The sequence below is a fragment of the Mytilus trossulus genome, chromosome 6 (assembly GCF_036588685.1).
Source record: "Mytilus trossulus isolate FHL-02 chromosome 6, PNRI_Mtr1.1.1.hap1, whole genome shotgun sequence".
In the NCBI taxonomy this organism is placed as follows: Eukaryota; Metazoa; Mollusca; class Bivalvia; order Mytilida; family Mytilidae; genus Mytilus; species Mytilus trossulus.
In genome coordinates, this window is record NC_086378.1 from 45,128,904 (window position 1) to 45,156,808 (window position 27,905).

General features: G+C 30.8%; 1 protein-coding gene across 3 annotated transcripts; it reads left to right on the forward strand.

Annotated features, from left to right (window-relative positions):
* Positions 1-86: 86 nt before the first annotated feature.
* On the forward strand, positions 87-27,905 carry LOC134721422 (probable phospholipid-transporting ATPase IIB). 3 transcript variants are annotated; one of them, XM_063584419.1, is made up of 26 exons: positions 87-219; positions 3,899-4,072; positions 4,537-4,678; positions 5,439-5,552; positions 6,240-6,407; positions 7,461-7,607; positions 8,150-8,230; positions 9,134-9,283; positions 10,541-10,630; positions 12,831-12,901; positions 13,294-13,459; positions 13,949-14,005; positions 14,883-15,149; positions 16,388-16,549; positions 18,305-18,397; positions 19,284-19,367; positions 19,696-19,866; positions 20,009-20,197; positions 20,680-20,824; positions 21,663-21,727; positions 22,282-22,370; positions 23,065-23,196; positions 23,818-23,926; positions 24,337-24,394; positions 25,126-25,326; positions 26,430-27,905. In XM_063584419.1, exons 1-26 carry the CDS (start codon positions 158-160, stop codon positions 26,561-26,563), a joined length of 3,321 nt encoding a protein of 1,106 aa, XP_063440489.1. In that variant the 5' UTR covers positions 87-157; the 3' UTR covers positions 26,564-27,905. The 3 variants fall into 3 exon arrangements, with proteins under 3 accessions (XP_063440489.1, XP_063440490.1, XP_063440491.1); XM_063584420.1 differs by lacking the exon at positions 87-219 and adding an exon at positions 296-424; XM_063584421.1 differs by lacking the exon at positions 87-219 and adding an exon at positions 2,940-2,958.

The window sequence follows — 27,905 nt, forward strand, 5'->3', positions numbered from 1 at the left end:
ATTTAACGTGTGTATTTAATCTTTTGTAATTTTGTTCTATAAATTAAATTTGATAAAGTATAATAGTAAATTTTTATTGAAACTTTCACTTTCTTCCTGTCAATATTTTCATGACACAAGCGACTAGGAAGAAATCAATATTTGGTGATGAGGATAAATGAGTAAAAGTAGTCAATACGGTACTACTAGACGAGCACGTCAATCAAAACAGTATATAAGGTACAAGGCAGAATCATAAACATGCAAAATAACTAGTTCCTATAACCCCTGACAAATTCGTCCTCAAAATACCACTTGACAATGAGTCATAAGTTATTTTTTTCTTTTGGCATATCTGTCAGTTGGAGTTTAGATCCTTTGCAGAACTCAACACTGAAGTTATAAGCAGCTATAGGTTTTATACAACCAGTCGAAAATTACTTAGGTATCATTTATCTGTTAACTATACAATTGTATTTTAGCCACCTGGAAACAGTAAATACTGTTAATTCTATATACACAATTTTAGACATTTTGGTACTTTTATGTTTAATAGTCATATGATTTTATGTTGTTTGTCATATTGTCAGCATCAAATGAAGATAGGGGTCTTATCATCATATACATGTAGATAAGGTAGATGGAGAATTCCCTTGACGACGAACGACTGTTTTGACAGGCTTTCTGGGACTGTGGGATGTCAGAGCTCGTCCGATATAAAAAAATGGATATTTTGCTTTTCCAAAATGGATCATGGATGCCCATTTTGATGTCTTGATCTGTTCATTTTTCATTTATCTCTTCAATTATGTAAGTTTTACCTACTAGCATGACTAGTATGCAAACCTGTATTTTCTAATATTTGGACGGTTTCCATTGATTCCGTCATTTTAACATTTTCTTTTCAAATGGTCGTCAAGTTACAAGAGATTTCACAGACTGAAGAAAATTGTATGCATGTATGAATGTGTCTGTTCTCTAACCTAACTTACCCTCAACCAAATTTTATGAAACTTACAATACTTACATGACTTATCATGCTCATTAACACAAAACTCAGATCAAGGACAAATTTTGATAGCCACTTTTACCATTCTCCAATTATGTTACTTAATATGATGTGCATGTGGGGGCATCATCTGTGTCCCATGTACACATTCCTTATTTAATAATAAATCATATTATTCATGTTATTGTCATGATTGTTTGCTAATATTTATTCGATTTTGCTTCACATAAAGAAAAAAAATAATGTCTGAGGGATATAACTCTACCTACAAGATAGGTGTCTTTCACATTTGAAACAGGATCTGTCTGTTTACCCTTTCAGAGCACCTGACATCACCCTGGTGTTTGGTGGGGTTGGTGTTGCTCAGTTTAATATTTTTGTTCCAATGTTGTGTTTTGTATACATTTATTTGTCTTTTGACAGTTTTGTACTTGTTCTGTTTTTCTTATGGGATTTTTGGTTTAATTTCAACTTATGAGTTTGAAAGTCTCATTGGTATCTTTTACACGAGTAAGTAAATTGAAAAAAAAACACAAACAAAAACCACTTTGACACAAATATTACCTTCAGACTTAAATCAGGATTATGTTAAGTGTACATAGTATAGATATTCACATGATATTGCAACATCCCTAACATAAGTTGATCTTGAATACTTAAATTACTGGTCATGTACTATTCACAACCTTCTTGTAAGCTGTGAAAGTTGCATGTATAATTGTTCATCTTATATACATTGTAAATGTTGTACATGTATTTCAATGTTTATTTTAGAATTATTCCATGAGCAACTTTCTTGGTGGCATTCACCAGTAACTGATAAAGAAATGATTGAAAAAGCACTTAAAAAAATATTAAAAACACATGAAACTATAGTCTTGAAAATGGGAAGGTACATGTATGAAAGAACCCACATTTAAATCTATCCAATTCCTTTAATTAAACTGCTTACTGCACTACAGCACATTAATAATGATAAAAAAATGTTTTATTGGTATAATTATTTTCATTGCTTATTTGAGTAGTGTATATGTTATGCCTTTACTTTTCTACATTGGCTAGAGGTATAGGGGAGGGTTGAGATCTCACAAACATGTTTAACCCTGCCGCATTTTTGCGCCTGTCCCAAGTCAGGCATTGTGTCAGGAGCCTCTGGCCTTTGTTAGTCTTGTATTATTTGAATTTAGTTTCTTGTGTACAATTTGGAAATTAGTATGGCGTTCATTATCACTGAACTAGTATATATTTGTTTAGGGGCCAGCTGAAGGACGCCCCTAGGTGCGGGAATTTCTCACTACATTGAAGACCTGTTGGTGACCTTCTGCTGTTGTTTTTTTCTATGGTCGGGTTGTTGTCTCTTTGACACATTCCCCATTTCCATTTTCAATTTTATATGTAAATTCAGTCTTCAATGTGAAACACTAGTCTGATGACCTAATAAAATGCTATTCCTACTACATTTGTACTAAAAATTTGCAAAACTTTGTGTAGGCACATCAGAAAACTGTTGGAATATTTGGTTTTAGACTAGTAGTTTGAAAATATTTTTGGTGCAGAATATAAATTCTGAATGCATTGTGGAAGACTGAGTAACAATATTATATATCTGATTAGTATGAAAAAGATATATTTTTTTACATTTTGATTGTTTGATTGTTTCTTGCTTATCATGCAATGTTCAGAGACAAATACTTCATACATTTACATGTAGATAATAAGAAGATGTGGTATGGACTTTCAAAGACCTTAATCATGTTAATTTATCAATCCTTATTTATTGCACTATAATGTCTATCCCAATAATATTTAACGGAGACCTCAGTTTATCCATTCTTGTTTTTTTACTTTCATGAATCCTTCGTGAAAGTTTCCTGTATCAACACTATAACTGCTGCACCATCCCAATAATATATTTATGCAGTTAAAGTCAATATCCCATTTTTTATTGCAGAGTGGTTTATCATTTGAAGGTACATGTATCTTGTATTGTTTAAAATATATACAAATTTATAGAATGAAATGTATAATCATAATAATGAGAATTTTTTTTACAATACATATATATTTTTTAACTTAAATTCAAAAACCATTCGATCTTCTTTACAATATTTACAAAATGACCATGATAACTGAAAATTAAAAATATCTGTCAATATATTTCAAATTTAAAAAAAATGCTGTATTGTCTATATATATATATTTGATTATAAATGCATGTCTTTCAGAAAGAAATCTCATAACTATTAAGCATGTAAAAATAAGCATTGATATGATATCACTGCCATGATCAGTGAGTGTGTAAAAAAATCTTGTACATGCTTCATCGTATGTATCCTTAAACTGGTTAGACATGTTAGATATGGTAATCTAAAATTTGTAGCATTTACAAAAATAAATGTACATGCACATTACATCATTGTACATTACTCATGAATTATGCTTTTATTTTTTTTTTAGATAATTATGTAATCATGATCATACTTACATGTAAATATGTGAATTATATAATCAATTATATTGTCATTACTATTGATACTGATAATTCAAAATCTACTGTTTGCCTTTGGAAATTTAAACCTAAAATTAATAGACTTTTGGCATAATTTGTTTTCACAAACCAAGGGAATGGCTGTGCACGTGGCATGTCACAAAAAGTCAACATACAAAGTGTATAATATACAGTCATGGGTTGGTTAACATTTAGAATGAATATAATAATGGGTAATACGTGAAGAATTCAAAGCAAACTATGCCAACAAAATAAAGAATAGAGAATAATGGAGTGCTGAAAATAATAAATACAAATTAAGGGTCAAAATGATTAAATGCTATTGAAAAATGTTTAAGATGTTGAAAAAAAAAAATATCCCCTTCCAGACTCTCATTAATCAGATTTTCTTTCTTTTATAGAGTGACATCAGATGATGATGACCAAGAATTAGATGATATACCATTGATGATAGGCGAGTCTACATTTGACATGGATGATGAAAGCGATTCTCTTGTCAGACCAAAACGACATCGACGCCCCAATCAGTCAAGACTGAGTTTTTTCTTCGAAGGTTGTTGTGGGGTTTGTGCAAGGTAAAACATTACTGTATATTTTTAGAACAGTGTATCACAAACAAAAAAAAGCATGTTTATTGACAATAGTCTGTTTTACTAGGACAGTTCTGATTTTTCTCATATGTCACATAACATGGTTGCTCCAGAAATGTATTAAGTCATGAAAGTGATGGGATCGATAAAGGGTTATCTGTGCCTTGAATACAAATTAATTTATATTACTCAGTTGTCATTGTTTTCATCAGGGTTAGAGAACCAAAAAAGCAAAGTGCAGTCAAATTTTTCAAGTGGAAATCTTGACAGTATTTTAATTTTATTAGTTAAATATATATGCAAAAAAATTTATTGATATGTTTTTTTTTGGGTGTATTATAGTATCAATAAGTTTCATATAAATATAAGTACATGACTGGTTAACACAACATTTGTTCCGAGAATGAGATTTAATTTTAATCTATTTTGCAAACTACTTTTTTCTTTAGATGTTGTCTGAAATTTTGCAATAGAGAGAAGATCTTTAAATCCAGAGTTGTACCAATTGGTTTAGAACCAAATAAAGATGAGAAATATCCAAAGAACGTCATCAGAAATCAGAAATATAGCATAATTTCATTTATTCCAAAGGTAACAATCGAATAATTACATATAAAAAGTACAAAAATCTAGTAAAAATCAATCTTTTTCAAAATAGACACATTCCCCATTTCCATTCTCAATTTTGTACCTAATAATATTAAAATGAGAAGATATGTCATGATTGCCAATGAGACAACTGTCCATAAGAGGCCCAATGACACAGAAATTAACAGCTATAGGTCACTCTATAACCTTCAACAATGAGCAAAGCTAATACCACATAGTCAACTTTCAAAGGCCCAGAAGTGACGAATGTAAAATAATTCAAATGAAAAGGCAAACTGGCTTATTAATGTTCAAAATAATGTTGGAAAAACGACAATCACTAAATTAATGGCTCTTGACCTGGGACAGGCATATATACAGAATGTTGCAGGGATTAACAAGTTTGTTGACACCAAACCCTCCCCTAACGTAGGACAGTTATGAAACAGTACAAGATAAGACCAACTATAAAAATCAGTTGAAAAAGGCTTAACTCATTAGATGAAAACAAACATACAAATAGAAATACATCTAAAAAACAAGAGTGGATGTTGACTGGTACTTATACATCCACACAAAGACACAAAATACAGATATGATAGTACATTGTACTTGCAGTTACGAACAGCTAGTTCAATGCCAATTAATGAAAAGAGTCATGCATCTAAGACTATTAAATTTGCTAGTTAGTTGTTCCGCAAACTTGTACATATTTTCATTCCAAACATTTTGATGATTTCCTCAATTGTTTTTTATTTTTCAGGTTTTATTTGAGCAGTTCAAGTTTTTCCTGAATTTATACTTTCTGGTTATGGCTACATCACAGTTTATACCAGCCATTAGGATTGGTTATCTATACACATACTGGGGACCACTGGTAAGATCAGGGATGACTGTTCAAGGCCACACTAGTAAAACATATTGTAACAGTTTAAGGACATTGTTTTCAAAATTGTATTAGTGTGACCTTCTTTATATGTTACTGTTAATAAGAAGTTATTGAAGAATGAAAAAATATATGAGATAATTTATTTTAATTTCAAGAAAAAATGCATATGCATAGAATTTAGAATGGTGTTCTTATTAGTACAATACTCACCCAGTCGCATTAATGACATTAATTAAAACAACACTTAAAAGTTTTGTGTGGCTTTCTGTATTTAGTTTTTCAAGCTTGCTTCGAGAAAAAAATAATTTTGTGGTTTTACTAAAATCTACAAACAAACCTTTAGATAATTATACTCCTGCTTTAAAAAAAAAATGGGGGTATACTGTTTTACCTCTGTCTGTATTTCTGTCGATCAGTCAGTCAGTCCTTCCGTCCATCCAATATTTTTCTACATCATGAAGACTTCTGAAACTTTATTTCAGGGTTTATTTAAGTCAGCTATATACCATGTGATGAGTTTTCTGATTCACCACTCAACAACTTCCTTTTGACTGAACATTCCATATTTTTACACTATTAAATTTATCCAGTTGTGGCAGGGGTATCAACAGTGGGAAGTATCTCACAGTTTCACTTGTTTAGTTAGACTTACACCTTACATTTTGTTATTTTTAGGGATTTGTGATATTTGTGACAATGTGTAGAGAAGCTCTAGATGATTATAGAAGATACAGAAGAGATAAAGAAGCAAATTCACAGAAGTATAAAAAGTTGACAAGAGACGGACTGGTATCCATTCCAAGTTCAGACATCAAAGTTGGTGATCTTATTCAAGTTGAAAAGGTAACATTTTAGTGAAATTTCATAGATACAACAAAATGTATAAGAAGTATAGTATGAGTGCTAACGAGACAACTCTCCATCCAAGGCAAAATTTGTAAACGTAAAACATTATAGGTTGAAGCACGTCCTTCAACACCAAGCCTTGGCTCACACTGAACAGAAAAAAGCCCCAAAAATTACAAGACTAGTGTAAAACTATTCAAACAAGAAAACCAACGGTCTAATCTATTTTAAAAAACGAGAATGAGAAACACTTATGATCCACATCCTCAAAAGACAACCACTGAACATCAGGCTCCTGTTTATTTGTGATACTTTAAATAAAAAAGTTTTAGCTTAGGCAATGAATGAATATTTTTGTGATTGATTGATTACTATTTAACATCCTATGGCAAATGTTACATATACCGGCTCACTTCTGACACACGATTCTGACTCTGAGCTAACTAACTTTGTCCTTTTTATTAAATGACCCATTTTTGGTGGAGAAGTCACACATATCAGTCTTGTTTAATGTGTTTAATTTGATCAGTCTTGAAATCGAATCCACAACCTCTGTCATTTGAGGCATGTAATTATTTGTCCTTTTTATTAAATGACCCATTTTTGGTGGAGAAGTCACACATATCAGTCTTGTTTAATGTGTTTAATTTGATCAGTCTTGAAATCGAATCCACAACCTCTGTCATTTGAGGCATGTAATTATTTGAGAAATGCAAATCATAAAACCACCATTTGAAGGACAATGCAAAATATCGACACAAAGTTGGTACAAATGTACATTCAAACAGAAAATAAATCTAAAACTATATAATGCATGATAAGCAGAACAAATTATATAAATGTATTTGCAAACTTATATTCTAATGAGTCTGTCCTGCCAAATCTTTAAAAAAACAACCTTGTTAAACTGTTTGAACAGAAAAAAAAAGAATAATAATAATAACAGATTTTGTGGTCTTAAAAAGAAAACATCTATTATCATGATTATCTTTAATTTAAAAAGGTATATGTCTTTATTACAATTCATATATATTAAATTATATTCTATAGGACCAGCGTGTGCCAGCTGATATGATTTTTATCAGAACAACAGAGAAGCAAGGAGCATGTTTTATAAGGACAGACCAGTTAGATGGAGAGACAGATTGGAAACTTAGATTAGCCATACAGAATACTCAGAGACTTGTCTCTAATGTGGTATGTCAATGATTGGAAAAAATAAATGAATAATTGATGAAATGATTATCAAATTTACAAATGCAATCACTTTCATTAGTACCCTGGGTATTTTTTTGTATATAATAATCCTAATGGCATTTTATCCATCCATCACATTTTTTAAAAAGAGCTTATTTTGATATGGAAAGTTTAGGTGTAAGTTAAGCATGTCAGACAGCAAACCAGCAACACATTTTCATCAGTAAAAATAAAGGGTAGACTTAGATTTGATGGATTTTGTGATTAAATAATTGTGATATCATATGTACATGTATGTGTTTTTATGATCTTTATTTTTAAACAATAACAATTTTACTCTTTTCAGAATAAAGCGCTTCAAGTAATAAGCATTGTACAACAGCTTTTCTATCATATATAAAAAGAGAAGATGTGGTATGATTGTCAATGAGACAACTATCCACAAAAGACCAAAATGACACAAACATTAACAATTATAGGTCACCGTTCTTTATAACTTATCTTTTCTATTACATTATTTAAATACTATTTTGATATTTCAGGAAATATTAGATATCAGGGCACAGTTGTATGCTGAGGCACCACAGAAGGATATCCATAACTTTGTTGGTACATTCCGTAGGGTAGGTAACCCATGAATTTTTAAAACATTAGTGTATTGAAAGTCTGACAGTTTAAATATATGTTAAAAAAATTACCAAAGTTTATAGATCTTGCAGAAGCAAATATTTTTTTTAAAACCTAATAGAATAAACATAACTACTTGAAACAATATGTCCTAAGATTAAAGCCGAAAATTCTTGAAATGTCCTTTTCAATAAGGTATATATGCCATCTGTACATATTGAATCTTTTTAAACATTTAGATACAGAAACAGTAGAAAATTAGTCTTTTCCAATACATGCTACATATTTCTGTTAAAAACGATAAATGTCAATGAAACTCACTATTTCATTTATTAAATATCTAGTCCAGCTTTATTCTGCTGTTATGTATGTAGAATGTCAGATATGATCTGTTTTGAAGAAAGAAAATGGCATATAGTAATGTAGCAATATAAAGATAAGAAATGTTTTATGATTGCCAAAGACAAAGATCCACCCGAGATGTGATGTAATTAACTCTAGATCAAGGTACAGCCATCAACAATGAGCAAAACCAATCAAATATCGAAAGTGCTGAAAAGCCCAGACATGATAAAATGAAAAAAATACAAATGTGAAAACCAACAGCCTGATTTCTGATAAAAACAGATACATATGAAAGACAGGAATCAATGACAACCACTGAATTTTAGGCTCATGACCTAAGATATAATATTGTTCCTTGTTAAGTTGGAATGCAATACAAAAAAATGTGTGGTTACTTTTGATGCATTTCAAAAGACTTGTATGAAGAACAATATAAATTGGTCTTATTCCGCTTTTTAATTCTGAAAGAAAATTGTTATATAAATGTGTTCATTATGTTTTTACTTTTCTAACAAAGTAATCAAATAATTATTTTTAACTCATATTATTTTTAGACTGATGATGAAGTTTATGAAGATTCATTGACAGTAGATAATACACTGTGGTCAAATACAGTTGTAGCCTCAGGGATAGCATTGGGTGTTGTAATCTATACTGGTTCAGAGACCAGGAGTGTTATGAATACATCACAACCTAAAAGTAAAGTAAGGAAATTTAATACAGTCTGTTAAGAAAAGAGGAACAAGAATTGATTTGATTTTTTCTTTAAGAAACCATTCATTTATTTATTTCAAAAGTCAGGAATGTATAACGCTTTTCTGTGGGGAAACAAAACATTCACTCTGTGGTTAAAGTTTTTGAAATTTTAATAACTTTCTCAAACTATCCTGGGTTTGTACCAAACTTGGACAGAAGCTTGTTTATGATCATAAGATAATATCCAGAAGTAAATTTTGTGAAAATAAAATAACATTTTTTCCATATTTTACTTATAAATGGACTTAGTTTTTTCTGCGGGGAATCATTACATTCACTCTGTGGTTAAAGTTTTTAGAATTTTAATAACTTCTTAAACTATCATGGGTTTGTACCAAACTTGGACAGAGGCTTGTTTATGATCATAATATAGTATCCAGAAGTAAATTTTGTAAATAAATAAATCCATTTTTTCCATATTTTACTTTTAAATGGACTTAGTTTTTTCTGCGGGGAACCATTACATTCACTCTGTGGTTAAAGTTTTAAAAATTTTAATAACTTTCTTAAACTATCCTGGGTTTGTACCAAACTTGGACAGAAGCTTATTTATGATCATAAGATTGTATCCAGAAGTAAAGTTTGTAAAAAGATTACTCCGTTTTTTCTGTAATTTACTTTTAAATGGACTTAGATTTTCTTACAATCATAAAATAGTAACAAGAGGGAATATTTTTATTGATTTTTTTCCTCGTTGTTGAGCCTGCGATTTACAGCAAAAATAGGCGAGACACTGGGTTCGGCGGAACCCTTACAAATTTTTTAAAAAGTCTATCCAAATGCTGCCTCAGCAACACTTTTATAACAAGTGACATTATTTAAAGTTGGTTGATACATTTAAATTAATAATTTCATTAAAGTGCATTAAGAAAGTGGCAACCCTGTATTTGGTGTTTCGTTTCAGCAGTATTCAGGTAGACAAATATGAAATTTGTCAGATTTTACCCTACTTTTTATTGCTTTGTGAAATACAATATTGACAAAAGATAAAAAAAAAATGCTAGAAACTTAATGATGGAATCTGATATGTACATTTTTTATATCATTTTTGAGAATTAAGACTGTATTTAAGAGTTTGATTATTCCCCTAAATTGAAAAATAAAACATATCATTAAAATATTAGATTTGAATATTTGCTTCTAGAAACCAACAGAATGACATGCTAAATTTGAAGTTAATATATGCTTTTTATTTCTATTTACAGGTTGGTTTGCTAGACGAAGAAGTCAACACTTTAACAAAGTTTTTATTTTTTGCTGTCTTAGTTTTATCCTTTGTGATGATGATACTGAAGGTTTGTAATCATGATTGTTAGTAACATGAATATTGTAACTTTTACACTTATCTTGCCAGTATTACTGTTCTCCTATACATGATGGTCTGGATGGGGTTAACAGAATAGAGAAAAATATAGGTTAAAACACAGAATAAAGGAAAAAAAAGAATAGAGAAAATAGACGAACAGGATATTAATAAGAAGCCATTGAGCAATCAATGAAAATCAGAAGAACGTTTTCTTTTATATTGTACATTTTTATACGACCGCAAAATTTGAAAAAAATTTCGTCGTATATTGCTATCACGTTGGCGTCGTAGTCTGCGTCGTCTGCGTTGTCGTCGTCGTCGTCTGAATACTTTTAGATTTCGCACTCTCACTTTAGTAAAAGTGAATAGAAATCTATGAAATTTTAACACAAGGTTTATGACCACAAAATGAAGGTTAGGATTGATTTTGGGAGTTTTGGTCGCAACATTTTTGGAATTAGGGGCCAAAAAGGGCCCAAATAAGCATTTTCTTGGTTTTCGCACTATAACTTTAGTTTAAGTTAATAGAAATCTATGAAATGTTGACACAAGGTTTATGACCACAAAAGAAAGGTTGGGATTGATTTTGGGAGTTTAGGTCCCAACAGTTTAGGAATTAGGGGCCAAAAAGGGACCCAAATAAGCATTTTTCTTGGTTTTCGCACCATAACTTTAGTATTTATAAATAGAAATCTATGAAATTTAAACATAAGGTTTATGACCATAAAAGGGAGGTTGGTATTGATTTTGGGAGTTTTGGTCCTAACAGTTTAGGAATAAAGGGCCCAAAGGGTCCAAAATTAAACTTTGTTTGATTTCATCAAAAATTGAATAATTGGGGTTCTTTAATATGCCAAATCTAACTGTTTATGTAGATTCTTAATTTTTGGTCCCGTTTTCTAATAGGTCTACATTAAGGTCCAAAGGGTCCAAAATTAAACCTAGTTTGATTTTATCAAAAAGTGAATCCTTGGGGTTCTTTGATATGCTGAATCTAAAAATGTACTTAGATTTTTTATTATTGGCCCAGTTTTCAAGTTGGCCCAAATCGTGGGTCCAAAATTAAACTTTGTTTGATTTCATAAAAAATTGAATAATTGGGGTTCTTTAATATGCCAAATCTAACTGTGTATGTAGATTTTTATTTTTTGGTCCTGTTTTAAAATTGGTCTACATTAAAGTCCAAAGGGTCCAAAATTAAACTAAGTTTGATTTTAACAAAAATTGAATTCTTGGGCCTCTTTGATATGCTGAATCTAAACATGTACTTAGATTTTTGATTATGGGCCCAGTTTTCAAGTTGGTCCAAATCAGGATCCAAAATTATTATATTAAGTATTGTGCAATAGCAAGAAATTTTCAATTGCACAGTTATAAATTCAGCAATAGCAAGAAATCTTCAATTGCACAGTATTGTACAATAGCAAGAAATCTTCAATTGCACAGTATTGTGCAATAGCAAATATTTTCAATTGCACAGTATTGCACAATAGCAAAAAATATCTAATTGCATAATATTGTGCAATAGCAAGAAATTCCAATTGGATTTCAATTGGAGTTATCTTTCTTTGTCCAGAATAGTAGTTGAATCAACTTAAATCATTGTTTTATACAATATACAATGTATATTCACTTTTACTACTAACTGATAGATTAAAATAATTACCATTCAGTCATTGTCAGTGATAACAAGCACTTTTTTTTTACATTTTAATATTTTATGATGTATTTAAATGAGTAGTCATTGTTGCAAACTTTATTAGAAATTTGAATTGAAATCAGTTTTGAAATAAAGGAAAGGGGGATGTGAAAAAAAAATTGGGGGGGGGGAGGGGTCAATTTTTTTCATTTCAGATTTCATAAATGAAAAGAAAATTTCTTCAAACATTTTTTTGAGAGGATTAATATTCAACAGCATAGTGAATTGCTCAAAGGCAAAATTTTTTTTTAAGTTCATTAGACCACATTCATTCTGTGTCAGAAACCTATGCTGTGTCAACTATTTAATCACAATCCAAATTTAGAGCTAAATCCAGCTTGAATGTTGTGTCCATACTTGCCCCAACTGTTCAAGGTTCAACCTCTGCGGTCGTATAAAGCTGCGCCCTGCGGATCATCTGGTTTAAATTCAATAAATCTTTTTTGCATGTGATATATAATATTATAAAATATGATGAATTTAATTTCAGGGTTTTGCTGGGCCATGGTACAGATATTTATTCAGATTTGTGCTGTTGTTTTCATATATTATACCTATCAGGTAAGGAAGGTTCCTTTTAATTATGAGAAATTATCAGAGTGTTTTTAATATGAGAATCTAAACAAGGGCATTCCTTCAACCATATTCATTAGTAATTTATTTCAGAACTCTCAATTTCTTTATAACCCTTGTGTCAACACTTCTAAATTCTTGAGAAAAAAATGACAAATTTCATTCTAAACTTAAAAATTATATTGTTTTTATACTGAAAAATTTAGAAGTGAAAGTTCATTCATTTTTTTTTCCAAATTGTTATTGACCTAATTGGGATTTGAAATCTGTAATCACCCTTTCTTTACAATGATTTAGATGATAGAAGTCAGGCCAGAAAAAATCTTTAAGTAGTTTTTTGGTTTCCAGTATTTTAATATTTGATGATTTTCATTTTGCAGTTTAAGAGTAAATTTAGATATGGGAAAGGCTGCTTATTCCTGGTTTATCATGAGAGACAAAATTATAAATGAAACTATAGTTAGAAGTACTACTATCTGTGAGGAGCTCGGTAGAATTAGTTATTTATTATCAGACAAGACAGGGACACTGACGCAGAATGAAATGGTAAATTTATACATTCAAATGATTTCATCATTTGTTGACATTGACACTAGAAGTGTAAACTAAACATAATTCTAGAAAAAAATACTTAGTTCTAGTTTCTGGCTAGGTATTAAGTTACCGTACTGGGGATTCTATGTGAATTTTGTAGTTATTTGATTTTGTTGTTGAACAAATGTATGAAGAATAATAATATAGACAGGTTTCTAGTTTTAATTCCTTAATTCTGTTTTCAGCTATCTTAGCTATTAAAATAAAAGCCAGTAAAAGATTAAAATTTCATGTTCAATTCCGTTTTTTAAATTTGATAGATATTAAAATGGAAATTGGTTATAATTTGATTTGGTGTATCGCATCAAAAGTTAAAAAAAACCCATTTGCACAGAAATAACTAGTGTTTGAAAGTTATGGGTTACTGTTAATGCAGTTTTGGTGCTGGCACTAAATCTTTGAACTATTACAATGTCTAATTCAATTTTATTATGATTTCAGATATTTAAGAAGTTACACTTGGGAACTGTATCTTTTACACCTGAAACTGCTGATGAGGTGAGTAGCAATAATGGTATCCATAACATTAACTGCAGACTTGTAGCTCTTATAGTCCTTTCAAATGTTATATACAACAAAACATATGATATAAAGCCATAAGAGCTACTGTTTTGCAGCTACCATAAACATGAGATACAGTAAACTCTCCTATTGAATTTTTGGGAAGGCTAGCACTGTAACAATTTTAATTCCAATTAGTTTATATTCATTTCGATAAAATAGACTTAAGCGGACTATGCAGCTTTGCTCATTGTTGAAGGCTGTACTATGTCCTATAGTTTTAAATTTGATTGTCGTTTTTGTCTCTTGTGGAGAGTTGTCTCATTGGCAATCATACCACATCTTCTTTTTTTTATAAAAGCATTGCATTTGCACATCTAACTAATTAGTTCTTAAACAAGTCATAAAAGAGGGACGAAAGATACCAAAGGGACAGTCAAACCCATAAATCTAAAACAAACTGACAACGCCATGGCTAAAAATGAAAAAGACAAACAGAAAAACAATAATACACATGACACGACATAGAAAACTAAAGAATAAACAACACAAACCCCACCAAAAACTAGGGGTGATCTCAGGTGCTCTGGAAGGGTAAGCAGATCCTGCTCCACATGCGGCACCCGTCGTGTTGCTTATGTGATTACAAATCCGGTAAATAGTCTAATTCGGTAGGTCAAATTCATAAAGTAGAGTACGAAGATACCAAAGGAATATTCAAACTAAATGACAATCTGTCAATGCCATAGCAGAAAAAACGAAAATTACAAAATAATAAACAACATAAGTAAAAAAAAAAAAACATAGAAAACTAAAGACTAAGCAACAACAACCACTTCAAAACAGATGGTGATAGCTTATATATTCATTTCAGATTACCCAACACCTGAACTTAATGTTTGGACAGAAGGAGGACCCTGGTCAGTCACAACAACCATTTCTTGGGCCATCCATGACACCAACTCGAGGTCCAGTGAGAAGGACTGTAGTAACACGTGTGTATGAAGCTGTCAGAGCTATTGCACTTTGTCACAATGTCACCCCAGTCTTTGAGGATGATGAAGATGTTAACTTTGATGATACAGAGGCTGACAGACAAAGTAGACAGACTGTGGTATACCAGGCCTCTAGTCCTGATGAGGTATGTAACACTATAACAGCTTAAATAGATATAAGAAGATGTGGTATGAGTGCCAATGCGACAACTCTCAATTCAAGTCACAATTTGTTAAAGAACAAGAATGTGTCCATAGTACATGGATGCCCTATGTATACTCGCACTATCATTTTACATGTTCAGTAGACCATGAAATAGGGATCAATACTTTAATTTGACATTGAAATTAGAAAGATCATATCATAAGGAACATGTGTACAAAGTATCAAGTTATTTGGACTTTCAACTTCATCAAAAACTACCTTGACCAAAAACTTTAACCTGAAGAGGGACAAACGGACACACAGACGAACGAACAAACAGACAAATGGAGGCAAAGACCAGGAAACATAATGCCCCTATTGTAGGTGGTTTCAGATAGTTATAGCACATTTGAATCAGTATATTGTTCAGCCAGTAACGCTAAAGTTATTTAAAAGTTTTAGTTTTCACAGTGATAGCTTTATTATTTTTTTATGCTCCATTTATGGGCATTATGTTTTCTGGTCTGTACGTCTGTTCTTCCCTCTGTTTGTTTGTTTGTCTGTCCGTTTGTCTGTCTGTCTGTCTGTCTGTTCGTCTCGCTTCAGTTTAAAGTTTTTAGTTAAGGTAGTTTTTGATGAAGTTGAAGTCCAATCAACTTGAAACTTATTACAAATGTTCCTTATGATATGGTCTCTCTAATTGTAATGCCAAATTAGAGATTTTACCCCATTTTCATGGTCCACTTAACATAGAAAATGATAGTGCGAGGCATTTGTGTTCTAAGGATACATTCTTGTTTAAATATATAACAAAATATGTCGGGAATTCATAACAAAGAAGTGGAAGTACCTTTTTTGGTAGTTATGGATTGAGTCATTTAGTTCTCTGGAATTTAGGAATAGGCAGTTTAATGATGATATTCAGGAACGAATTATATTGTGATGAGGGTACAGACACATTATTTTCACAACAGGAATTCAGGATTTGGCAGTCACTTTTTTTCAGAAATTCCTTATAAGTCCCTCACCTACCTAACCCTTTCCTCAATAAAAACACACAAAAAAACCTTGAAAAGACACCGGGAGTTGAACTTACTGTCTACAACAACTGGCATATGTCTGAAGCATACTATCCTCAACATCAAATTCTTAAAAGGAAAAAAGAAGCTACTTATCGTTCTATTCATATATTCATCTATTTTATAAAGCTTATTAACTTTACAAACATAATCTTTTAAGGTTGCTCTGGTGAAGTGGACAGAGAGTGTGGACCTGACATTGGTCAAACGAGACTTAAACAGCATGCAGCTACGGACACCATCAGGCAGTATTGTCAAATTCCAGATTTTACAGGTTTTTCCTTTCACATCAGAAACCAAAAGGATGGGAATCATTGTCAAGGTAAATATTTTTGTTAAACTCTAAAAATTTCAAGGTTGTCAAGCTGAAAATAATACTGTTGATAAGTGTTGTTCCGATGATCGGAATAAGTCTGAAATCAGTTGGGTGGGACTGGCGATGTCGATAATCGATTGGGAATTTGTTCAATCGATTGTCGTTAAAGTTTCCGGACTTTGAGCTTGTCAACTTCCGGTCCGTTTATTGTTTGCATTTCATATATACGCAGTCAAACAATATTAACAAAAAATATCAGTCGATGACAGTAGCAATGTCAAACATCCTATAATTAAAGAAATAACTAATTTCCTTCTTTATAAACGTGACAAAAAGCATTTGCAGATTGATGGAATGGTATTTAAGATTAATAACTTTGTATGAAATACTTTCTTTCAATACCGGTACTTGTTACTTTAGAGCGTACAAATAATTCTGATTTTAGACAAAATAATTCCGTTGCTTCATTAAAACGTGTTGCAAGTTGCCTTTTATTAATGTGTTATCCATTTGTAGCATCAAAAACGTCATATTTCTTTCCAGATTGCTTGCCAAACATCGTTTACTTTTGTAAATTTTCCGAAATTTGTCCGCCATTTATAAAAATATAAAAATCACGAATCGGATACGGTTCAACTATGTAAAAATTCCGCATTCTTGCAATTATAAGTTCAGACGCAAGAATGACACAATTGAAAGAAAATAATGATTACAAAAGTAATAAAAGCGTTCTACACGAATTAACAGACATTGGCTTAATAGTTAATACCCATGTATACTGTGAAATGCAAATGCATTGTTTTATTTTTTTCTGGTAATTTTAAATTTTTAAAAGTTAAAAAAACTTTATATATCTTTTCCTAATTTGAAGCATTCAAATGTTCATACAGCTATGTTATTGAATTTTTTTTGTGAGTTTCACCATTGAAATTTATAAATGTTAGTGTCTCTGTTGGTAATTATGAGATAAAATATGTTCAATATGAATCTTTATTCTTATTAATTCATTGTTTTAACTGCTAAATAGATAATTATCAAAGGTACCAGAATTATAATTTAGTAGTTAGTACGCCAGAAAATGAAATGGAAACAAAAGATCAAATATGAATATATAAACTCTACAATGATATGGATATACACATTAGACAAGTACAATGAGACTAAATGCATGATTTCTTTTAAATAAAGAGGGCAAGGTGTAATGATCCGATTATAACCGATAGTCGGTTGGTTGCTGTCAACCGATTGTAATAGATAATCGGTTGGTAATTTCAACCGATTATCCAACACTACTGTGGATTCATTTAATTTTGTGGGTAACAATTTTCGTGGATTGAGGAAAATTGCATTTTCACAGATATTTGATTTTGTGGTTTTTCAAAAGCCTGCATATAGTCACTCAGCAAATTTGTAATTTGTTGTTTTCCTGCAATAACAAAAAAAAAATGGTATTTAGGAATATAAATGAATCCAAAGTATGATGGTAACAATTTTTCTGCACGAAATGCACATGTAATACTAACTGTCTTTGTAGTGATCGTTGAGGCCAAAATGTTCTGAAATTTCTAAACTATATTAAAAATTAATTTGAAAATGTTCAAGGTATTGTGACTGTGAACACAAGTTACAACAAACATAGAATTTGTTATTTTTTTCTGTATAAACTTTTGTGCTTTTCATAGAAACTAACAATCACAGTTATTTGGTTGAATCAAGTTTTAAAAAGGGAAGACATTAAATTGCAAATATTTTATAAAACAGGAAGAAGATACAGGGGAAATAACTTTCCTGATGAAAGGAGCAGATATGGTCATGACAACCATTGTGCAGTATAATGATTGGTTAGAGGAAGAGGTAAGTTACAAGGAAGATAATTTTGACGAACTAGCAGGCAGCATAAGTTTTTTTCGGACCTGCTATAATTTACAGAATAAATGTTTATGAAACTAGGGTTATTTATTGGTTGATTCTGTTTATGTCCCTGGCATAAACATTAAGTTAGTTGTATCTAGTCATTACAGATGACCAAGAATCAAAATACCCAGTTCATATCTATTCTGTTAAATTATTCTAGGTCTTAGGTAAACCAAAATTTATCTTTCTGTAAATACAGGAATTAGAATATTAAAATTATCATTTTTATAAGCATATTTTTATGGCCCATTTATGGGCATTATGTTTTCTGGTCTGTGTGTCCATTCGTTGGATGGTCCGTTCGTTCGTTAGTCTGTCTGTCCTGTTTCAGGGTAAAAGTTACTGGTCAAGGTAGTTTTTGATGAAGTTGGAGTCCAATCAACTTGAAACTTAGTACACATGTTCCCTATGATATGATCTTTCTAATTTTAAATCCAAATTTGAGGGTTTTTTATCCCATTTTCACAGTCCACTGCACATAGAAAATGATAGTGTGCATGGGACACATTCTTGTTGTGTCATACTGTAAAGTGGGTAACTTTATTAGTGTAAAATATAATAAAATATGATAAAATGAAATATATAAGATCTAATTTAGTTGTTTATTTTTAAGGCCATTTTCATTTAGATCTTTTATAAGGAAGTTCTAAAAAAGAGTAAACAAACTATGTACATCAAACAAATTAAAATTGATAATATAAAAGAAAGAACAGAAACTCATTTTGTAAGGTGTCTTGCATTTATCACAATATTTACTGCAGTCTTTCTCTTGACAACTCACATAATTTTGATTTATGTATATTTTCTAAACTTTTCTTTTTTATAGTGTGGAAATCTTGCTAGAGAAGGACTGAGAACATTAGTAGTTGCAAAAAAGGTTTTAACAGAAGAACAGTATCAAGAGTTCGAGGTAATTGGTTAATATTGATTTTAAATTTATTATTGATTTTCCTGTTACAACCTTAAATAGCAAATTCTGGTTATACTGTGATAAAGTTAAAAGTATAGCATTAAGTGTGAAGGTCAGCAAAAAAGAACAAAGCTAAAAACTTACCAACAAGTGAGACAATTAATGAGAGAAAGACGTAACAGATAATAAAAATATGAATTTTACATGATTTCATAAGTTCTTGTTTGAATAGTCTGTCACTTCTAACTAACACCTGACTTGAAGTCCTGCTTTCTAGCTAATGAGTTACATGAAAAATTGTTCAAAATAAATTTGTGTCTTTTTTCAGATTCGGTATCACCAAGCTAAGATGAGTACACAGGACAGAAATGCTAAAGTCCAGGCCGTTATAGAGAGTCTTGAGCGTGACATGGAGCTGCTATGTCTAACAGGAGTAGAAGATAAGTTACAGGAAGGTGTTAGACCTACATTAGAGTTACTGAGAAATGCAGGCATAAAGGTGAGGCATGAAGAAGGTATTACTGAGAGTGTATTTTTTTTTTTAAATTGGCACAAATGAAAAAATAAAATTACCTAAACTTTCCGTGAATTAATAATTCCAATATTTCATTTAATATTTTCTGTTTTGTTTTGTTTGTCAGGTCTGGATGTTGACTGGTGATAAGTTAGAAACAGCCATTTGTATTGCTAAAAGTTCTAAACTGGTATCTAGATTACAAGACATTCATACATTTGGTACTGTTATTGGCAGAACTGATGCTCATTTGGAACTCAATGCTCTCCGACGTAAACAAGATGCAGCTCTAGTCATCACAGGCAACTCACTTCAGGTAATTGACTGCATTTACCTGCGGACTTTTTTTTTGGAGGAGGGGTGGGTAAGTCAATTGTTTACCAAAGGGGAGACAATGCTATTATTCCCCTTTCCTTCAATCAGCTGTGGGAGTGTAATGTATATTAATGACTCCTTATTTACTTTTTTAGGGGGTTGGGGGGGGGGGAAGGGGAAGGGGAAACAAGCTACTGCAAAAAACATTTTTCATATTTAAGCATCACTTTTCTTTGAATAGGCATATCATGATTGACAAACAAAGAATTTTGAAACAAATGCAGGAATATGAAGTTTCTTTTTGATTTGATAACACTCTTCATAGAAACCTATGAATTTTCTTACTTATAAAATTCTATTTTGTAAAAGACCACTTAATTTATGAATACTTCACAATAAATCAGAATATACAGTAAGCTTTGTTGTTCCTGAAAGTATGAGTAAGCCTTATCAATTATAAAATATGACTTAATATATTTCCAGGTTTGCTTGAAGTATTATGAGCATGAGTTTGTGGAGTTAGCCTGTCAGTGTCCAAGTGTTGTTGTATGCAGATGTTCTCCCACACAAAAAGCTGATATAGTCAAATTATTACGAAATCATACCGGGAAAAGGACTTGTGCAATAGGTGAGAATTAAATGAGGATGGGTTTTTAAGCCACTACAGCAGCACAAGGAACGTTTAAGTGTAACCATTCTTTGTCTGTACGTTCCAAAAATTAGTTTATGTTCTCTTACTTTAGTTTTTGCCTCAACCGAATGTATTGAAACTTATACACAATTCCAATTACCATAAAACACAGATCAAGTTCAAATTTTGGTGGCATCACTTTTACTGTTCTTAATTTATGCTTGTTTATAAGGCTGTATGCAAATGGGGGCGTCGTCTGTGTCCCATGGACACATTCTTCATTTATTTCTCATCATTCTGTGGATTCATTATTATTTTTGGATACTAATTGTCGATTTAAGTGAAATACTAATTTGAATGTTTAAAAAAGCACAAATTTAACCAGAAAATGCCAAAATTATTTGCCTACTCAGCAAACTGCTGTCCTAATCAGTATGAGTAATTATTTTACACACTCCTAGATATCCATTGAAAATTATAGCACACTTAACACAGTTTTACATGAATAGGAAGTAACATGTGCCATTACACCCAAGTATTAGTAGGGATCAAGGTTGTATCAAATTTATAGAAAACAGAAAAAAATTCACATGTCTATCAAATTTAAGAGCTATTCCAGTAAAATGTATGTGGGAGATTTGAAAGGAAAGTTTGATTATTGAATGCGAGTCATGGGTCTTTTTAGTATGCGTCTATTACCATTATGCAAAATTATCTAAAAATGGTTCTTGGCTGTAGGGATATTTCAAAAGTCCCTTCCTACCCTCCCACATACATTTTAATGGAATAGTCCTTACAAATATCAGTGTAATATGTCAGATTATATTTTATTTAGGTGACGGAGGAAATGATGTTAGTATGATCCAAGCAGCTAATGCTGGTATAGGAATTGTTGGAAAGGTCAGTCAGACATATATATTTATATGAAACCTTTCACACATACATTTATATAAAATATGAATACTGGCATACTCATTAGGTGATGAGGTTACTGACTGTGAGGGATTAATTTGTATTTTTTCTGTCTAGTCGATTTCAATTTTCTTAATTCATGGAGCTGACATTTGAGAAACAGAAGAGTAACCTTGTAAATATTTCTTTGACAAAGTAATAATTAAAGACTTTCAGAAGAGAACATTGTCCTTGGTTTCAGCCATTTTATTTAGGTCAGTTTTTGGTCAAAAAGCTACACAAGTATTTATACATACACAGCTTTAAATTATCTTTGTTTTGAGCATAATTGGTGAAGGTAAATCAAGAAAAATGATTTAAACACATCAAATTTAGATAGTGTTCTGAAAAGGTTGATTCTCACATATTTTGCACATATATATAAAAACATCACAAAAATAAATTAATTAATTGTTTGTAAATATTATCTATTTTCCATACTGAAAGAATATTACACAAGAAAAATTGAATGAGAATTGATATTTTTGTTATCCTTAATACAGGAAGGTAAACAAGCCTCCTTGGCAGCTGATTTTTCTATTACCCAGTTTAGTTATATTGGTAGATTGTTATTGGTACATGGTAGAAATAGGTAAGTTATCTTTAAGATCATTACAACTCAAGCATACATGTAGATCGCTAGCAGAAAAGCATCTGAAGAAATAGGCTCCAATTAGTAAAGCAAGAATACCACTATAAATTTAAATACAACAGACTAAAGATTTTAAAAGTTTGATTTTATGGTGACTAAATGTCTTTGTCAGCTATATAAAATTTAGCAGAAATTTTAAAATTGATTTTTGTTTAGTAATGAATTGGGCTCTTTAGATCATTTAAGACCATAATTGATATATGAATTTATAATTCACACTACAACTCTGAGCTAACTAAATTACTTAAGGTGGTACCCAACACCTTAACTAAAATTTATTTGGCTCGTTTAATTTTCATAAAATTTTGACAAAATATTAACTTTGACCCAACCAATTTATCAGAAAAATTACACTGGTTATATAGCAGTTTGACAAACACTTATTTTGATACACAACATAATTAAAATGTTTAGCTGATTTTACAGAGTTATCTCCCTGTAGTGTACCACCTTCAAGATGTTTGAGGCCAGCATTTACAACATACGACATAATGGTCTTCCCCACTATTTCAATCAGTGTTTTTAAATATTTTTATCTATTTAAACCTCAACTTTATAATATCTATTTTATTTAATGATTGACCATTACTCTCTTATATGTGTGTATCTCAAACCTGTGATCTATATTTGCCAGTTACAAAAGATCTGCAGCCTTAAGTCAGTTTGTGATACATAGAGGGCTGATTATATCAACCATGCAGGCAGTATTTTGTGCTGTATTTTATTTTGCATCTGTAGCCCTGTTTCCTGGTTTCCTAATGGTTGGGTGAGTATTATATTAAAAAGCAGCCCTAAAGTGTGACTGAGGTATAGAAATATGGTGACTTAGGTCTTTTTCTGACCAGTAGTTAAAAAAATTGCTGTGCAGGATAGACAATTACACAGCCACGTCCGCTCTGAATGGGGAGGTTTTTTCTAATGCCTTATAGGAGTTAAGCAACTAACAATCAATCAGATAAATAAAAAGCATGTCTTCTTCAAGTTTTAGAAGATTTAAATTGTCTCAGACTTTACTGAATAATGAAGATTAAAAAAAAATCTTGACATGATACTTATTACACAACACATTGAGAAATAATGCATTATCTGATATCAACAAATATGATGACATAAAGGTTTAGTGACATGTATTTTACATTAAGATAATAGATTGAAAGGTTCCGATTTATTAAAGCTATGTGATTTGGAATAAAATACTGATTGCAATCATTTCTAATTTTTTTATGTGTTAGCTTTCAAAATATCTTTTTAACTACGGTTATATGTTTTTGGTGGACGGCTTACCAACTGGTAATTGCGTCCTCTTTTTAACTTTTATTATCATTTGTTTTTATATTATCAAATGCATATATATATTAATGTATCCACTATTTTCATTGGTTTATAGATTTTCTACAGTCTATACCATGTATCCTGTATTTTCATTGGTGCTTGATAAAGATGTAAAAGCAGAAATTGCTATGACTTATCCAGAATTGTATAAAGAATTGACGAAGGTAAGCAGATTACATTTTTGTTATAGGAAACATAGTTTCAAGATATAAAAATGTTTTGTTGCAGTCAAAATAATTTCCAATTTTTTTTTTGGAGGGGGGTTTATAAGTAAATGCACAAGATTCTATGGTATGGTTGCCAATGGGAAAAGTATGCGCTAAAGAACTAAATATGTGGAAGTTAATATTAAATGGCCACAGTGAAGATCACTCAGGGTGCAAAGCATTTCAGCCTTTTTTTCAATAGCATGGAAATGAACTTCAAAATTCTTGATGAAGAATTAGGTGAAAATACATTATCATGGTTTTTGATAGAGATAAATAACCCTTAGCATGTCATTGCATTTTTATGCCCCACCTACTTATGTATTTCATTTTTTTTTCTATTAAAATCATTTCTTGTTATGTTGTAGGGAAGATCCCTGTCATTTAAAACATTTTTCATGTGGGTGCTTATAAGTGTCTATCAAGGTAAGTAGATAAAGTTTGAAATCTCTCATTTTTATATAATAAAAAAACAACCAAGAGGATGGTAAATCAGTGTTTTTCAACCTAATGCATTCCTGTTAATAAATTCATTAGCACTCTTTTAAGATGTGTGGTTGGTTTGATAAATCATCATACACAATTGAAATTCAAGAAATGTTTTTCTTCTTTTCAAATCCGAAATAGTTCTGCAAGAAAAAATGTTAAGAAAGACAGAAAATAAAGTCAAATGTATATTAAAGGAGACAAAAACAATTATTTTCACAAAAAAATTTACTTGATAAAGAAAACGAATGTCACAATTTTTTTCTGTCAGTATGATAGTATTTTGACAAGTAAAACAAAGAAAGCAGTTGTGGTAAAGATATTGCTGTGGACAGTGTTACATGAAATTCTGGGAAATATGAGGAAAGGACAGATTACAGTAAACAGTAAATCATACCAGAGAAGGTTCAAATTTGATTTAGAAAAGAGATTTAAGCAAATACATAAATATTTATTGATTCAAACAGACATAGATGCATATTTGAATGTAAACAAGCAGTACACATGCTGACTGACCCATAAATGTATTTGACCAATCAAAAATATTGTAAAAATCATATTATGCAAATAAAAATATGTAGTCAAAATAGCAACAATATATTTTTTATTGATATTTGTTTTTTATCAAAAATAAAGAATATTATACATAATTGAAAATTATTTTATTAAAGGTGGAATAATTATTTATGGAGCATTGTGGTTGTTTGAAGACGATTTTGTTCATGTTGTGTCCATAACATTTACCTCCCTTATTTTGACGGAGTTGTTAATGGTCAGTCTGACGATACGAACTTGGCACTATCTGATGTTACTAGCAGAAATATTTAGTTTATGTATATATATAGCATCACTGGCAGTGCTTACATACTTTGGTAAGTAAAATGTTATGTGAACATATTATTTTATTGTTATGTTCACTATAAAATTACCTTTCAAAAAGATTTCTTTGTGGTAAAGTTTTTGCATCATTTTTAAACACAGTGGTGTTGATGGCTGACTGGTTTATGTAGTAAAACTACTGTATCACTAGCCTGTAAACACTAACTTCAAATCCCATATGTGGCATACCACTCCAAACTTAATTGCCCAGGGGTTGAAGTCATAAAACTTTGCTCAGTGCTTGGAGCACAAAAATCATGCTCCAAACATGAAATCCAGCATTTTGATTGGTTGATTTTCGAGTATGAGTACAAAACCCTGACTCAAAAGTTTATGACCGCAAGGCCTGGATTGTCAGTTTTCCTATCAAAGGTAATGGTTCTCTCAGGACACCACAGCTTCCTCGACCAATAAGAACTGACCACTTAGAAACAGCACAATAGTGCTCAAAGTGGTGTTAAACATCATCAATCATGAATAAATAAATAAAACCTCACCATATATTAGATTATGGCAATTGTGTCAATAATGTTAGACATATTACTATAAAAATATAATTAACTGAGATGTAAAATAAACATTTCCCATGAATACTTAAGCAATCCCAAAGGATTCTAATTTGTTCTACAGCTTTTTTAACTAGATAGGCAACACAACCAGCGATTAACCTCAAGAAGCAATTACAGAATTTTAATAACATTTTCATACTACATTTAAGTCTCTGACATCAAAACATACCCTGATTTCATAGTTTATTCTCTGTTTTTCTTGTGAATGTTTTAATAAAACTACCACAATGAATTCTGATATATAAAGAAGAACTTTTTTTTGCAAAATGGCCAACATAAACAAAAAATCCATAAAAAAGGCTAAAAAAAGTCTAATGCTAAAGGGGATAAAACAAGGGCAAAAATTTCAATAAATGCTTATACTTATGATTTGTTTATTTTTATAGAAATTGTTTTACTTGAACAGGAATATATATCATCAACTTGTTTTTACTATGAAAAGTAACAGGCTAACTCTTCGGCATACTGCATGTACTGAGGGTTTCAGATTAGTGGTCATACTATAAATTATTTTATTTCTTTTCCAGATTCACATTTCTTGAAGTCATGGGATTTCATTTGGAAAGTGCTAGTGATAACGAGTGTGAGCTGTATTCCATTGTACATTCTGAAATTTATTAGAAAGAAATTCTCACCTCCAGTATATGCCAAACTGACGTAGAACATGTTTATACCATATTTTATATTTATTTTCACAATATTGTTTTAAATCATTTTAACACTGACTGAGAATTCTCAATCTTTATTCACTCAGAAGGGAAATCCAGACTGGATAACAGCAGGAAGCTGTTTCGAATATTTGATGTTTTTTAAAGACTTTTTAGTCAACCAGAGTTAATTGTATTAATATTTTGTTCATCAATGAAGGAGATTTGGTGTATTTCAATGTGGCAGCAATTCAATTACATAAAGGCCAAAAAACATTTTTTTGTTGTTTCAAAAGCTAGCTTGTAACTTGTCATCAACTCTGTTAAAAAAAGTCCTCTAACTCTTGAATTAAAAGTTATTTTAGTAGTGTTTTTTTGCAATTTTGCTAGAGTGCCTATTAATAAATTGAATTTAAACTTTTTTGATTCCAGCATCACTGATGAGTGTTTATTTGCAAAATGTGTGTCTGGCATACAAAATTATGAGCTTATATCTTTGATGAAGATTTTTTTTGCAATGTAACTTATTGTTGATGAATAACTCTTAAACTCCTGCCAAAATGGCATAATAATATATATGTGTATAGAATCATTATTTATTTATGTTAAATTGATTAAACATTACACGTGTATTTAGTTTTAGACATTATTTATTTGGTATTGGCAACTATTATAATGTACTAGATTTAAAAATTTAAATGCATGTAAGATTTATTGCACAGCTAGGCAAGACTATCTTTAGAACATAATCAAAAGGTTGTATGCATTATTTCTAGTAGCAGATACACTCATTGGAAAACAATATCTTGTCATTAGATAAACATTAAGTTCCTATTAGGTGAAAGTTTTGACATACAAGAAAAAGAATTTATATGTTAGAAAATTGCACCTTATATTATGCAGTATAATAGTGCTCTACAATGTTCTTGTTATATCCTTTAAAAGATCATTTTAACAAAACCAAAAGTTAGCAAACAACATTCTATGAACTTGCACTACTGCAACACAAAGGTTTTGCACTTCAATGAAGGGAGTTTTGCATGAATATTTATGAAAAATTCCCTCATAGAACTTTTAAAATTTTCGTTGCATGCTTATGCAATATAACTTTATACAAGAGACAAAATTCACCAACATTTGTGGGGAAATTCCATATATATTATTAATATTATCAGTAAGGACTAACACTAGTATATATAAGGGTTCTAGAGGTGTATAAATAAATGCTACTGGAGAATGGATCTGTTTGCTTATTTGCATAGAAATAATTGATATTCAATCTATAGTCCCAAATTATAAGTGAAAATGTACATTTGTAAAAACAATGGTAGATTTGTAAATAAATTTTGCCATACA